The sequence below is a fragment of the Neoarius graeffei genome, chromosome 18, assembly GCF_027579695.1.
Source record: "Neoarius graeffei isolate fNeoGra1 chromosome 18, fNeoGra1.pri, whole genome shotgun sequence".
Taxonomy (NCBI): Eukaryota; Metazoa; Chordata; class Actinopteri; order Siluriformes; family Ariidae; genus Neoarius; species Neoarius graeffei.
The window spans coordinates 34,060,343-34,075,352 of record NC_083586.1 but is presented as its reverse complement, the minus strand read 5'-3'; the positions used below and the strand labels follow the sequence as shown (position 1 = coordinate 34,075,352).

At 39.1% G+C, this 15,010-nt stretch overlaps 1 protein-coding gene across 3 annotated transcripts in view; it reads left to right on the top strand.

The window, feature by feature from the left end:
• The window catches only part of mid1 (midline 1), a 65,301-nt gene that overhangs the window by 39,560 nt on the left and 10,731 nt on the right, over positions 1-15,010 (top strand). For all 3 annotated transcript variants that reach the window (XM_060898729.1, XM_060898730.1, XM_060898728.1), the window contains 4 exons: positions 5,394-5,542; positions 5,640-5,767; positions 10,903-11,046; positions 13,493-13,654. In XM_060898729.1, the coding sequence (XP_060754712.1) occupies positions 5,394-5,542; positions 5,640-5,767; positions 10,903-11,046; positions 13,493-13,654 (583 nt within the window). The remainder of the gene's footprint in view (positions 1-5,393; positions 5,543-5,639; positions 5,768-10,902; positions 11,047-13,492; positions 13,655-15,010) is intronic.

The window sequence follows — 15,010 nt, the reverse complement described above, 5'->3', positions numbered from 1 at the left end:
AGATTTTCACACAAGTCCTAAAAGTAGATAAAGAGAACCCAGTTAAACAAATAAGACAAAAAATATTATACTTGGTCATTTATTTATTGAGGAAAATGATCCAATATTACATATCTGTGAGTGGCAAAAGTATGTGAACCTCTAGGATTAGCAGTTAATTTGAAGGTGAAATTAGAGTCAGGTGTTTTCAATCAATGGGATGACAATCAGGTGTGAGTGGGCACCCTGTTTTATTTAAAGAACAGGGATCTATCAAAGTCTGATCTTCACAACACATGTTTGTGGAAGTGTATCATGGCACAAACAAAGGAGATTTCTGAAGACCTCAGAAAAAGTGTTGTTGATGCTCATCAGGCTGGAAAAGGCTATAAAACCATCTCTAAAGAGTTTGGAATCCACCGATCCACAGTCAGATAGATTGTGTACAAATGGAGAAATTCAAGACCACTGTTACCCTCCCCAGGAGTGGTCGACCAACAAAGATCACTCCAAGAGCAAGGCGTGTAATACTCGGCGAGGTCACAAAGGACCCCAGGGTAACTTCTAAGCAACTGAAGGCCTTTCTCACATTGGCTAATGTTAATGTTCATGAGTCCATCATCAGGAGAACACTGAACAACAATGGTGTGCATGGCAGGGTTGCAAGGAGAAAGCCACTGCTCTCCAAAAAGAACATTGCTGCTCATTTGCAGTTTGCTAAAGATCATGTGGACAAGCCAGAAGGCTATTGGGAAAATGTTTTGTGGATGGATGCACCAAAATAGAACTTTTTGGTTTAAATGAGAAGCGTTATGTTTGGAGAAAGGAAAACACTGCATTCCAGCATAAGAACCTTATCCCATCTGTGAAACATGGTGGTGGTAGTCTCATGGTTTGGGCCTGTTTTGCTCCATCTGGGTCAGGACGGCTTGCCATCATTGATGGAACAATGAATTCTAAATTATACCAGTGAATTCTAAAGGAAAATGTCAGGACATCTGTCCATGAACTGAATCTCAAGAAAATGTGGATCATACAGCACGACAATAACCCTAAGCACACAAGTTGTTCTACCAAAAAATGGTTAAAGAAAAATAAAGTTAATGTTTTGTAATAGCCAAGTCAAAGTCCTGACCTTAATCCAGTGGAAATGTTGTGGAAGGACCTGAAGCAAGCAGTTCATGTGAGGAAACCCACCAACATCCCAGAGTTGAAGCTGTTCTGTACGGAGGAATGGGCTAAAATTCCTCCAAGCCGGTGTGCAGGACTGATCAACAGTTACCGGAAATGTTTAGTTGCAGTTATTGCTGCACAAGGGGGTCACACCAGATACTGAAAGCAAAGGTTCACATACTTTTGCTGCTCACAGATATATAATATTGGATCATTTTCCTCAATAAATAAATGACCAAGTATAATATTTTTGTCTCATTTGTTTAACTGGGTTCTATTTATCTACTTTCACGACTTGTGTGAAAATTTGATGATGTTTTAGTTCATATTTATGCAGAAATATAGAAAATTCTAAAGGGTTCACAAACTTTCAAGCACCACTGTAATAACACTTTTTAGTCATATGGAAACTGAGGATACTAATTATTGCAGTTTTGCGATTGGAATTTTTGTCCATTCTTGCTTGATAAAAGACTTCAGCTGCTCAACAATCTGTGGTCATGGTTGTCTGATTGTCCTTTTCATGATGTGGCATACATCCTCAATAGGAGACAGATCTGCACTGGCAGCAGGCCAGTCAAGCACACACACACGCTGTTGTAGCCCATGCAGAATGAGGCCTGGCATTGGCAAATTATTGGTGCCAAAATCAAAGAGGGGAAGGCAAGTTAATCAGCAAGTTAACCTCATGACCTACTAACCCCATTTCCAGAAAAGTTGGGACATTTTCCAAAACGCAATAAACATACCTGCAAACTCAGAAGGTCTGAAAAAAGTGACAAACTTTTTACCCCCCCCCCAACGTAAACCAAAACCCGAGCCCACCCCCTCTCCGAAAAAAGGTGCAACATAGCTACAGGTAAACAAAAAACCTGTTTATTAACATAACCTTGTTTTTTGGTCAATCAGTGCAAAATGGCTGATGGTCAATCAACAAAATCAACCACAATCAAGTAACAACAATGTCAAGCTGAGTAATTTACTAATAGTAAATCTCATTTCTTCATTTTTTTGGCCTGGACAAGCCGTTCCATGGCCAGTTTAGCTTCAGCCCACTAAGGGCTACTTTGTCTTCAGCCAGCACTTGGGCCAGGTTCACCATCACTGGTGCAAAGGTGAAAGGAAGTGAATATTCAGCAAGAGTAGCCAGAACCATTGCCTAAACAAAGAAATTATTATTATTATTATTATTATTATTATTATTATTATTATTATATTTACATTATTAAAGCTGGTTTAATATTCACAAACTTCCTGCTATTACAAAGTTGTTAAGATCGGATCCTCATTCCAATAGACATGATCTAGGCTACGGTAGTTAATCTCTAAATTAACTAAACATGCAATGTACAATATTTTTTGGTAATGTAGGCTAGTCTACTCCTATTTTGCCTAACATTAGCCTACTGGCAAATATCAAGTAAGCTGTTAAACAGTGAAATGGTAGAATTACAGAAAACTACAAGCCTAGCCTATTTAGCCTAATCTACGTATACACACCTCTGCATTGGCAACTCACTGAAATGTAGGTATGGTACAGGCACCCTAACTCGCTCCCTCATGACATCAGGCCCCTTGGAAGCACTTTGCTCTGGGACTGGAAGGACACTGGATGTGGTCATAACAGTGCACACTTTTTGACGGTGCACCTCTGTTTGGCAGTGTGCCAAAAGAGCATGAGAGCCTTTGTTGCTGTAATTTATTTCTTTTTGGCATACCCGGCTTTGTCTATCTTATGAAAAAACTGTGACAGCGGGAAGCTGTGCTGAACTCCCTTCACTTCAGTCTTGACCTCAATTTTTAGCCAGGCCCAGCTCCACCTGCACCTCAGACCTGCATCAAGCTTTACTACATAAACAGCATCTTCCTCTTTAAGCTCCCTCTTTCTGGAAGAGAATTGATCAAATATTACCGGCTGGGTCAGGGCTCCTTTTTGTTACCATAAACGTTTGTAAAGGCTAACTCTAACTACATCCATCCATGTTAAATGATCCGCCAGAGACGGTGTTTCAATCACTTAAAAAACGCCAGTGTACTAACGTTAATGTTACGTGTTCGTTTTCATTCCTCATCTTGTGACAATGTCGCATTATCATCAGATAACAGTACGGATACAGTAGAAATAGCCTTCACAAAAATTATTCGAACTGAACCGACTGGCATGAAAGGTTAACGTTAACACACAATTCACTGATGGTAGCTGACATCCTAGCTAACGTTAGCATACAAGCTGAAAAACTTTACATTATGTATAACATTAAACATGTTGGAAAAGGTTTCATGTCACGACACACGTAACGTTGCTAAAGTAGGATTATCTTTGAGAAACCAAGTTTAATTTACACAGCATATTACATTGTTGGGAGATAACGAGACTTACCTCAAGTCTGTCGCTAGTGTCCATAGATCTCTGACGTCTCTGACGCAGGTCGTATGTTTACGGTCTATGGTTTAGTCAGGCAAAGGTTTAGTTTGCCGTGGGAAAGATGGATTGACTTGGATGTTTGTGATTGGCCAAATGAGTAGCGTGTGATTGGCCAAATGACTCTTGTGAAGATGGCAATCCCATTTTACTGAAAGTCCCATCCACCGCTGATCCCCCCCCCCCCCCAAAAAAAAAAAAACTCTTCGGATCTAGATGAATCACGAGAATGACATATTTTGTTTGCAAAACAGCGAATTTCGCCGAAAAGCGACTAGTTTGCAGGTATGAATAAAAACAAAAATGTGTGATTTGTTAATTCACATAAACCTTTATTTACCTGACAAAAGTACAAAGAAACGATTTTCAATAGCTTTACTGACCAACTTAATTGTATTTTGTACAATCAAGTATTGTACAATTGTACAATATTTAATTGTATTGAGGATGTGCCATACATCCTCAGTCGGAGACAGATCTGCACTGGCAGCAGGCCAGTCAAGCGCTGGCAGCAGGCCAGTCAAGCACACACACTCTGTCTACAAAGCCACGCTGTTGTAGCCCATGCAGAATGAGGCCTGGCATTGTCCTGCTGATAAGCATGGACTTCCTGGGAAGAGATGTCACTTTGATAAACATCTCTCTAAAATCCCAATATATGCCCCAATATATCAGTGGTACCTTCACACACACATGCAACTCACCCATGCCGTGGGCACTGATGCCCCCCGTACCATCACAGATGCTGGCTTTTGCACCTTTCTCTGATAACAAACTGGATGGTTGTGTTCACCTTTGATTTCTGCATAGAACTGATGAATGGCTTCCTCCTTGAGTAGCACAGTTTCAGGTTGCATTTCTGGATGCAATGGCAGACTGTCTTAAGTGACAACGGTTTTCCAAAGTACCCCTGAGCCCATATTTGTCACATTAGCATGACGGTTTCTCAGGAAGTGTTGCCTTACAGCTAGAAGGTCACACACATTCAACAGTGGTTTCCAACCTTGCCCTTTATGCCCTGAGATGTCTCTGAATTCCTTGAATCTTTTCACAATATTATGTACTGTAGATTTTGAAAGACCTAAAATCTTGTGTTAAGAAATGTTCTTTTTTAATTTACTAACAATTCTCTCACGAATTTTGACACAAAGGAGTGAGCCACAACCCATCCTTGCTTGCAAAGACTGAACCTTTGGTGCATGCTCCTTTTATACCCAGTCATGATAGCAATTAACCTGCTTATTGTGGAATCTTCCAAATAGTGTTCCTTGAATATCTTATAAACTTTTCAGTCTAATTTTGCCTCTGTCCCACTATTTTTGAGTGTGTTGCACACATCAAATTCTCACTTCGTTTATATTTACAAAATACAATTAAGTTAGTCAGAAAAACCATTGAAAATCTTTTATTTGTACTTTCGTCAGTTCAATAAAGGTTCGCATGAATTAACAAATCACAGATTTTTGTTTTTATTGCATTTTAGAAAATGTCCCAACTTTTCTGGAAATGGGGTTAGTAAATCTCTCTTTAGAGTAAATGTTAATTCGTACCTAAAACATACTGCTAACTGACTTGACAGTCAGATTAATTAATCACATTCACTTAATTCCCCAAGCAACTATACATCACAATATACTTACATTACTGTATTACATTATACCTACATTGTACTGTAATAAAAGAGTCTCACTATTGCAAATACTTCTGTGTTTGGAATCAGATGAAATTTCTTTCAGTTATTATAATTCCTCCAGATTTTTCATGACATTAGGTGGATTGATGGTAATTACTGGACTCAAGTAACACTTTCTGTCTGTAGACGGTTCGACTGCGTAAACTAGCACAACAAATCGCGAACTGCAAACAGTGCATAGAGCGATCATCTGCTCTCATAACTCAAGCAGACCAGACGCTGAAAGAAACCGATCATGCTCGCTTCCTCCAGACTGCCAAGAGCATCTCAGAGCGGTGAGCAAAGATTTTTAATATGAACACTATCAACAAACGTTATATCCAAATATTATGGATAAAGAATACTCGGTACTTGATACTTCTACTTTTTCAGAGTCTCGATGGCTACAGCGTCCTCTCAGGTCCTGATACCTGAGATTAATCTGACAGACACATTTGACACCTTCGCACTGGATTTTACCAGAGAGAAGAAGATGCTAGAAAGTCTTGATTACCTCACAGGTAATTGCACATATATTGTTCCAGCATAAATTATCTACAAATCACCGGCCACATTATAGGAACACCTGCATATTCATGCACTTGGCAATCATGTTGAAGAAGTTCCATGCTTAAAATCATGCAGATATTGGTCAAGAGCTTCAGTTAATATTCACATCAAACATCAGAATAGGGGGAAATGTGATCTCAGCGACTCTCACTGTGGTGCCAGACAGGCTGGTTTGAATATTTCAGACACTGCTAATCTCCTGGGGTTTTCATGCACAACAGCCTCTAGAGCTTATACAGAATGGTGTGAAAACAAACAAAAAACATCAAACAAGCATCAGCGATGAGGGTTGAAATGGCTTATTGATTACGAATGTCAAACGACAATGGCCAGATCGCTACAGTAACTCAAATAACCACTTTTTACAACCGTGATGAGCAGAAAAGCATCTCAAAATGCAAAAGCCATGGAAGCCGTGGTCTAAAGGTTAGAGAAGCAGCTTTGGGACCAAAAGGTCGCCAGTTTGATTCTCTGGACCAGCAGGAATGGCTAAAGTGCCCTTGAGCAAGGCACCCAACCCCCAATTGCTCCCCAGGCTGCTCTGGGTGTGTTTATGTCGCTCTGGATAAGAGCATCTGCTAAATGCCTGAAATGTAATGCAAAACATGCCAAACCTTGAGGTGGATGGGCTACAAAAGCAGAGTACCACATCAGATTCCAGTCCTGTCAGCCAATAACTGGAATCAAGGACTATAGTCGGCACAGGTTCACCTGTAAAGACTGGAAAAAAGGCTGCCTGGTCTTCCAATATTCAGCTGCCCAGTTTCAACAATTGAACCAGTCTGTCTGGCACCATCAACCATGCCATGGTCAAAGTAACTGAGATCACATTTTTCTGATGTTTGATGTGATTACACTTGCAACAGAAAGGCTGCCTGTTTAGATGTTAACAAGTCAGAAGGTGGAAGTAAGGGTTCGGTTTAGAATATTACTAATTAATTAATTATTAAATCATCAAAAGTGGTGGAAAAAAGCAGATTAGTGCCGATTTTATTTTGGAATAAATAAAATGTATGCAGCAGGGGCGATTTCTCAGAGACAACAAGGGAAGCCGAGCTTCCCCTAAAATTCTCTCCCCAAACTGCGCCATTTATGACGTTGAATTCTCATTAAAACAATAACTTGCATAACATAATATATGCCCAAGATTGTATTTACGTTCATAACTATCCTGTAACTTATTTGAGTGATGTCTGACGAACTTGCAGTTCGCTACGAGAATCACCTTTGCTGCCAGGCTGTAACCAGCGTTGCCAGATACTGCTGATGTTTTCCAGCCAAAATATGTTCAAAACCCGCCAAAATGCACTTAAAACCGCCCAATCTGGCAACACTGGCTGTAACCTTTCTTATTTCAATGGGCTCTATGGCTGGCAGCCGGGTATCTGTTGCAGTCTACGAGACGGCTCTGAACAGCCAATTTCGGCTAGCTGTTATTGGTTAAAATTGACAAAATCGTCACTTCCAGGGAAGCCGGGCTTCTCTGGGACTAAACGAGACAGTGGGAGGGACAAGAAGCCGGGCTGATGAAGGATTATTGGAGGTAGTGTTTGAAAGACATGAGGAGGGCGGGCTCTGTACTTCGACGTCGGCGAGGAACACGGAAGTATGATCAGTGAGTCCCCAGCGGATGTCGAGAAAGTGTAGTCGTGTGCCAAAGTGCTGTCCGACTTTCTTTTCGTATAAACGTTTCTTCTCATTGATGTCTCTGTACATTACTCTGTAAATAAATGTAAATATTACTCGTTGTGCTCCGTTAACTTTCATCCATTCTATCAGTTTGATCATTCGTGAATTCACTCGTTTATTTCATTTGTAGTTCAATCTGGTTGTAGGCTAGCTTGAGCCTTATTGGGATCTGCAGTGCTAGCTGCTAACAGAAATTGGTGAAGTCTCTGGAAAGCACAACCAGCTGGTATGACAGGGTCACAGACCATTTTCTGGAAAAGGAGCGGAGGGCAGAATTTGTGTATAAATAGTGTGCATCATATAATGTTCATGAATCTGAAGTGTGTATATTGTTCAGTAATGTTAAGAGAATGGTGGGCTCTGTGTTATAGGTTATACCTGGGTATAATATTCAAGGTTCTGTGTGTTGCATAGCCTACCTGGTTATGAATTTCCAGACTGTGTTGCAGAATGTGTTCAAGGATGTGTTGCACAGCTGGGTGTTGTGTTAAAGACTCTGTGTTGCATGTCAGGGTATGATGTTCAAGGCTCTTCGTTGAATAGCCAGTGATTTTTGGATGTTTGATATTTTTGATTAAGGATATGAGGCACTAGCCTGGCAAGCCAGACTATAACATGAAATGTACAAGCAAAAATACTTTCTGCCACTAGGTGGGGTTGTCTAGTTCACTATGCTAATGGGGCACACCTTTCTATGCTTTGATATCCGGCCTACAGGTTTTACGATGAATACGTAAAATGGGCTTCCCCTGTTTTAAAAACCAGCAGCCGCCACTGGTATGCAGTCACCCTTGCTGCATGCTTTTCCCCTTTGCTCAGTGATCATTTCTGACTGCTGACATGTCTCATTTAATCTCAGTAATGATGCATCTGTCGAGTACCATAGAATTACTATCGCATATATGGCACAGATTGAACTTAATAACAATGGCAATGAGAGAGCAGTAAAAGATGGCAATAGCTTGAATGGTAAAAGTACAGGGGTTTTTGTTTTGTTTGTTTGTTTTAATTCTAAACACAAAAGCATGATTAAATGCAGTTTGCACAACGCACGAGACAGCAACACATTGATGATGCACAACTATTTAAAAGAAAAAACACCCCAAAACTCCTGCTTGGTAAGTGACTGTACAATTTGATGATGATATGTAATCAAAGCTGCTTCATAAACTTCCAACGGTTCAGTGAAAGAAGGTAAATAAGTGACATACTAGTTTAATAGTTTAATGAGATTAAAAGTTTCGACTGGTTTTAATGGTAAGGCCATGTAGATGTGAAGGCAACAGATTTAGTACCATTTGGAGAAATAAATCACAAAACAAACAAACAAAAAGGGACTATATTCAAAATTATTTAATTTTGATTTCATTTAGTTATTGTAATTGCAGCAAAAATAACCAATAGATTAATTGATTATCCAAAACATATGACAGATTATTTGATTATAAAAATAATTGTTTGCAGAATTAGATGACTAGTCATGAGATAAAAATCACAGATTCATAATTTACACTGTGTGTGATGAAGATGCTCCAATATTTTACTTTTCTATTACTAGTGCATCTCAGAAAAGTTTGAATATCATGAAAATGCTATTTTTTGTAATTTAATTCAAAAAGGTAAACGGTCATATATTCATTACATGTAAAGTGAAATATTTCAAGCCTTTTTTTCCCATTTTGATTATTATGGCTTATAGGTCATGAAAATCAGAAATCCAGTATCTCAATTTATGAGAATATTTCATTTCGAGTTTGAGTAAAACAGTATAAATACTGTGTATCTATTGGTCTAGTTCAGTACACACAACCACAATCATGGGTATGACTGCTAACTTGAAAGTTGTCCAGAAAATGATCATCGACACCCTGCACAAGGAGGGTAAGCCGCAGAAGGTCATTGCTGAAAAGGTTGGCTGGAAAAGGTGCACAAGCAACAGGCATGAGCGCAGCCTTGAGAGGACTGTCAAGAAAAGTCGATTCAAGAACTTGATAGAGCTTCACAAGGAGGGGACTGAGGCTGGTGTCAGTGCATCAAGAGCCACCACACACAGACATCTTCAGAAAAGGGGCTACAACTGTCACATTCCTAATATCAAGCCACTCCTGAACCAGAGACAACATCAGGAGTGTCTTACCTGGGCTAAGAAGAGAAAGAACTGGACTGTTGCTCAGTGGTCCAAAGTCCTCTTTTCAGATGAATATAAATTTTTCGAGTCTGGAGGAAGAGTGGACAGAATCCAAGGTGTTTGAAGTCCAATGTGAAGTTTCCTCAGTATGTGATGATTTAGGGTGCCATGTCCTCTGCTGGTGTTGGTCCACTGTATTTTATCAAGTCCAAGGTCAACGCAGCCGTCTACCAGGAGATCTTAGAGCACTTCATGGTTCCATCTGCTGACAAGCTTTATGGAGATGCCAATTTCCTTTTCCAGCAGGACTTTACACCTGCCCACAATGCCAGAACTACTGCCAAATGGTTTGCTGACCATGATATTACTGTGCTTGATTGGGCAACCAACTCACCTGACCTGCACCCCATAGAGAATCTATGGAGTATTCTCAAGAGGAAGATAAACATGGGCTCTTAAGAACTATTCTAATCATTTGAGAAATTGGATTTCTGATTTTCATGAGCTATATGCCATAATCATCAAAATTAAAAGAAAAAAGGCTTGGAATGTAATTTTATGTGCAATTAATATAAAATACATAAAAGTTTACCTTTTTGAATTAAATTACCAAAAAAAACTTTCACAATATTCTAATTTTTTGAGATGCACTCATATTTCTGTTGTATTCAGTTCCTTGTTCAGACAAAGAGCTCACTAAGCTAGTGATGAGAAGTCTTTAGGCATTGCATGCTTAAAAATCAGTAGCAGTAAGAATAATGTGCTACGGTAAAGTGAACATGACAAGAAAGAGTGTAGCACAGCTTTTAAGTCAAATGAGCTGCAGTTCCTTCATAAAATACACACCATAGAGCTGAAGGGCAATCAAAGGAGAATAAGTGGAGAGCAAGTAGTGAGACTCAAATAGGGATCATCAGTCTTCAGACACTCAAAGTTAATAAATGTCCAAATGATTAAATGATGCTTTTATGTGTAATGACAAAGTGCTCCAGGTTTATAGATTTTGAGTAAAACCCAAGTTAATGGCGCTATAATTAATTTAATTCCATCACTGGTCCTTTAATTTAACTTGCAATTACTTCAACCTGTTACTGTCAGGTCAAAATAACCCAAATATCATCACTGTGGCATGAATGAGTTTTTCCTTTTTTCATAGAAAATGTGCGTATTTCATCTTGTGTTGCTTCTCTCTTTGTTAAGTTTTAAAATGATTCGTTAAGTTAAAGCAGAATCCTCTTTGTTGTTTTTTCATCATGATTGTTATTCCAGCACCAAGCCCTCCAGGTATCCGAGAAGAGCTCTGCACGGCATCCTATGACACCATCACTGTGCACTGGACATCTGATGATGAATTCTCTGTAGTTTCTTATGAGCTTCAGTACACCATCTTTACTGGCCAGTCAAACATTGTCAGTAAGTAAGACATATCAAGAATTTCATATACATACATACACACACAAGTACTGTGCAAAAGGCACCCTATTTTTTTTCATACAAACTTTGTGATAGATTTCTATGTTATGACTTCTACATTATTGAGTCAGTACAAAAACATATTTGAGTTTATATCACTTTCTATGTCTTTGATAAAGTGATATATCTGACTTGATGTGTGCCGCCATTTTGTTTTTCTCTACTCACGGTATATGAGCAGATATCCTAGTAGTAGAATAGCCAATCAGTGCGTGCGATTGCTCATATCCAGTGAATGTGTGTGTGTATATATATATATACACACACACACACACACACTAGGGCTGCATACCGGTACTGTGTACCGGTACTGTACTGTGAAAATCGATTCGGTACAGATCCAAAATACTGGATCATGAAGTACCGGTACTGTACCGATATAAATTTACACCAAGTATCTGCTTATTTTGTGACTGAAGATGCGTAAATCCTACCACAAAGACGAAAATTTAGCACTGGAAAAGACGTAAAATGCCGCGCTGAAACTTGAAATCGGAGCCATCTTTGATTTGAGATCCTCTCGCCACAGTCTCACGAGACATTGCGAGAGCTTGGCTGATCCAGCGTTCTGATTGGTCAAAAAGACTCAAAAGCAGGTCAGCCATTTTTCCCTTTGCTGGCATTGGCGGCCTTTGTTGCTTTGTGTAATTTTGCCGCGTAAGTTAAAGGCCGCGGACTGCGCGTAGTCTGTAGTACTCTAGTGTAGTCACTTCTCGCTGTGAGACAACTTATGACTTTTTGTCCCAAGTTAACTATAGTGTGAGACTGAGAGGGTGACTGAGAAGTGAGGCAGGAAACCTAGTTATGTTCGGTTTTCTTTGAATAAAGATACTGACAAGTTGTCAACAGTTTATTAATGTTTCTGTCATTATTGAAGAAGTTCAGAAGAATTTGTCAAATTGTTCAGGTACAGGTCCGGACCTGTACCTAAACCTCTGTACCGGTACCTGTACCTGATGTTACGTTTAGGTACGCAGCCCTAATACACACACACACACACACAGGATATGAAGTTTATCTTCGAGTGGTGGATGTATATATTCATGAGTGAGCAAAGCGAATGACTGAAACTATTTTTAACACGAGAAGATAAACTTCATATCTTCGCACACCTGTGTGATGATCTTTATATTTATGGACACAGCCACAAAAAATATGCAAGTTAATCAAAAGAATTCTAATTTTGAACCGCTTCACCATTTTGACAACACGTGTCTAGTCAATGGGAAGACACTGGGAGTGACATTGGAGTGAAATATCGGCAATTATTATACATGCAAGACACTTTCTCAATGGAATAAAAACACATATTCTGTTCCCTTCCAGCGTGTTTCATTCATTTGGTTTGATAGCATGCAATATTGTTAGCATATTGCTAGCTCATATCTTCAGGCTAAGTTGTGATGTTCTTTTTATTATATAGACACATTCACAAACAAAAAGGTACCCAAATTTATCAAAACAGTTCACTGATTTCCTTGCAAGTGATATATAGAGATTTATGTCATGGTTTTGAATTTCCATGTCCCGGCTGTTGCTCATCTGAAAAATACAAGTGGTATATTGCCCAGTATATATCATGGCATCATAATGCACTATCTTTCCATCCAATATATGCATTTGATCCATATACAATGTGAATGAGCACCCCAGCTACCAAGCCTGAATGAACTGAATCTCAAAAATAGAATCAATGCTTAACATTATCAGAGCCACTGCAGCAGCATCTGCATTATTGCTCTTCATTACACCCTTAAGACAGGCTATAATCTGGAGAGATGAGTGGATTCTATTCCAAATTTTTATTACAGTCAGGATCAATAAACAACCAAGAGCCACATGATTACTTTTGTGAGCCTTTGAAGGGCCATAAATTATATGTTCTATTGATTTACACCCAAGCTCTGAAGGTACGGCAGGATATTGAAATGAAAACAGAAACAGGAAAAAAATGTCCATGACATATTCTACCTTCAGAACTTAGGTTATATAAATTCATTGAATCGACTCGTACATTCATTCATACAGTCGCTACTGTAAGGGTATTAAAAAGCTCGGGCAGTCAAAGAAACAGTGAAATGGTGAGTCATAAATGCAGACGTATCGTTTGACCAGTAAAAATTAATAGTCTTTTGCAATCCCTCATATAAACTGTATAGTTTTTTTTTTTTTAATCTTAAAAACATGTTTGTAAGAATGAGATTTTAGAAGAATTGGCACATAACTGTATCTTCATCCTTTCTTTTTCAGTATATATTCAATATAATTTTTTGTAAGTTTCCACTTTGAGTTTGACACTTGGTCTCTAGAGAATCAGAAATGAGTGTATTCAGTGTGCATTAGGTTATATAACATGAACAATGAAACATTTAACTTCCCTATCTAGGTCTCTGCAACTCTGCTGACAGTTGGATGATTGTTCCTAATATCAAGCAGAACCACTACACCGTTCATGGCCTACAGAGTGGCACCAAGTACATCTTCATTGTCAAGGCCATTAATCAGGCAGGAAGTCGCAGCAGTGAACCTGGAACACTCAAAACTAACAGTAAGACCATACACAGTGTCTTTTTGGTATTCGAAATGACTCCAAAGAATCGATTTTGGAAGGCAAGTAAAATGTACTGGGCTTGTGTGATAACTGTGTTAAGACAATTTACTAAAACTCTTTGTTAACATCAACATATACAAGTCCAGGCTTTTTTGAATAATTACAATAAGAATAAGTCCTAGTGTTAAGTATTAGAATTATTACTATTAGAGTACTAGAATGATACTAGTACACCCAATCTATATTTTAATAAACAGCAGTTTTATGCAGGGCTTTGAACCAGAATTTTTTTCCTATTGGTTCGTTCCGAACAGAAACGGAATTTTAACGTTTCCGGTTTTGGGTTCCACCATTAAATGGATGTTCCCGAACCGGTTAGAACAAAAAAATTTCGTTCCCGGAACGGTTAATTACGTTCCCTGTCAGCGGTTTAACAAATGGCTATAAAATTATGTCTCTGTCTCATCCAGCTTAAGCCAAATGTAGACTAATTCTATTACAACCTTCATTAAATAAGACAAGAAATAATTCAAAACAATTATTATTTCAAATGTTGGCGATTTGGATTCTCAGTATGTCTTCCCATCTACACAAACAGAAAAAGTGCCAAAAATGAAAGATAATTCGTTTAGTGTGTTACCAAAGGCTAGTCAGGCCCTATAGAGGGCTACCGCATGACGTCACCGCGCCGCGAGATTTTGTTAGGCGCCATATTGGAAGACCAAGTACACATCTATGCAAGTACATACATACATAAAACAAACTACACCTGAAATGTAGCCAGGGCCGGTTCTGCCCTAATCTGGACCCGGGTGCAACATCGCGCAAACCCCCCCCAAAAAAAAAACACCAGTCTAAATCAGGACAACCATCACATAACTATAACTATAAACATTTTATATCAACTATTTTAACTAAATGGGCTATAATAAATAAGCCTGCAGGCAGCCACGGCGGGCTGCCTCAGAAAAGTAACCATTTGTCCTACCTTAAAACTCGTTTTGCATTTTCTGCCTCCTTTTTTGTATTTTCGACCCTCCGTTTATTTTCTTTCCTTTTCTGAAAACCCGATTTGTGTCCAGACATTTTGTTCTACTACCAACGAACTAACTCGTCAGGTCTCGTCTCTCGAGCCCGCAATGATTCCCGTGGGAAGGGCAACAATTGATACACTTTTACAAACAGCCAGTAGGGAGGTTGCAACGTTCAGGCTCTTCTTTGCTCAGACACTCAGTAATTCACTTATTATCACATGGAGAAGTGATAGTAGTCCACCTTCCCACTCTCGCCATTCAGTCAGCGAACGTCACACAGGAAGTGAACCCCAGCGGGTCATAGAAACTTGCGCAGGAG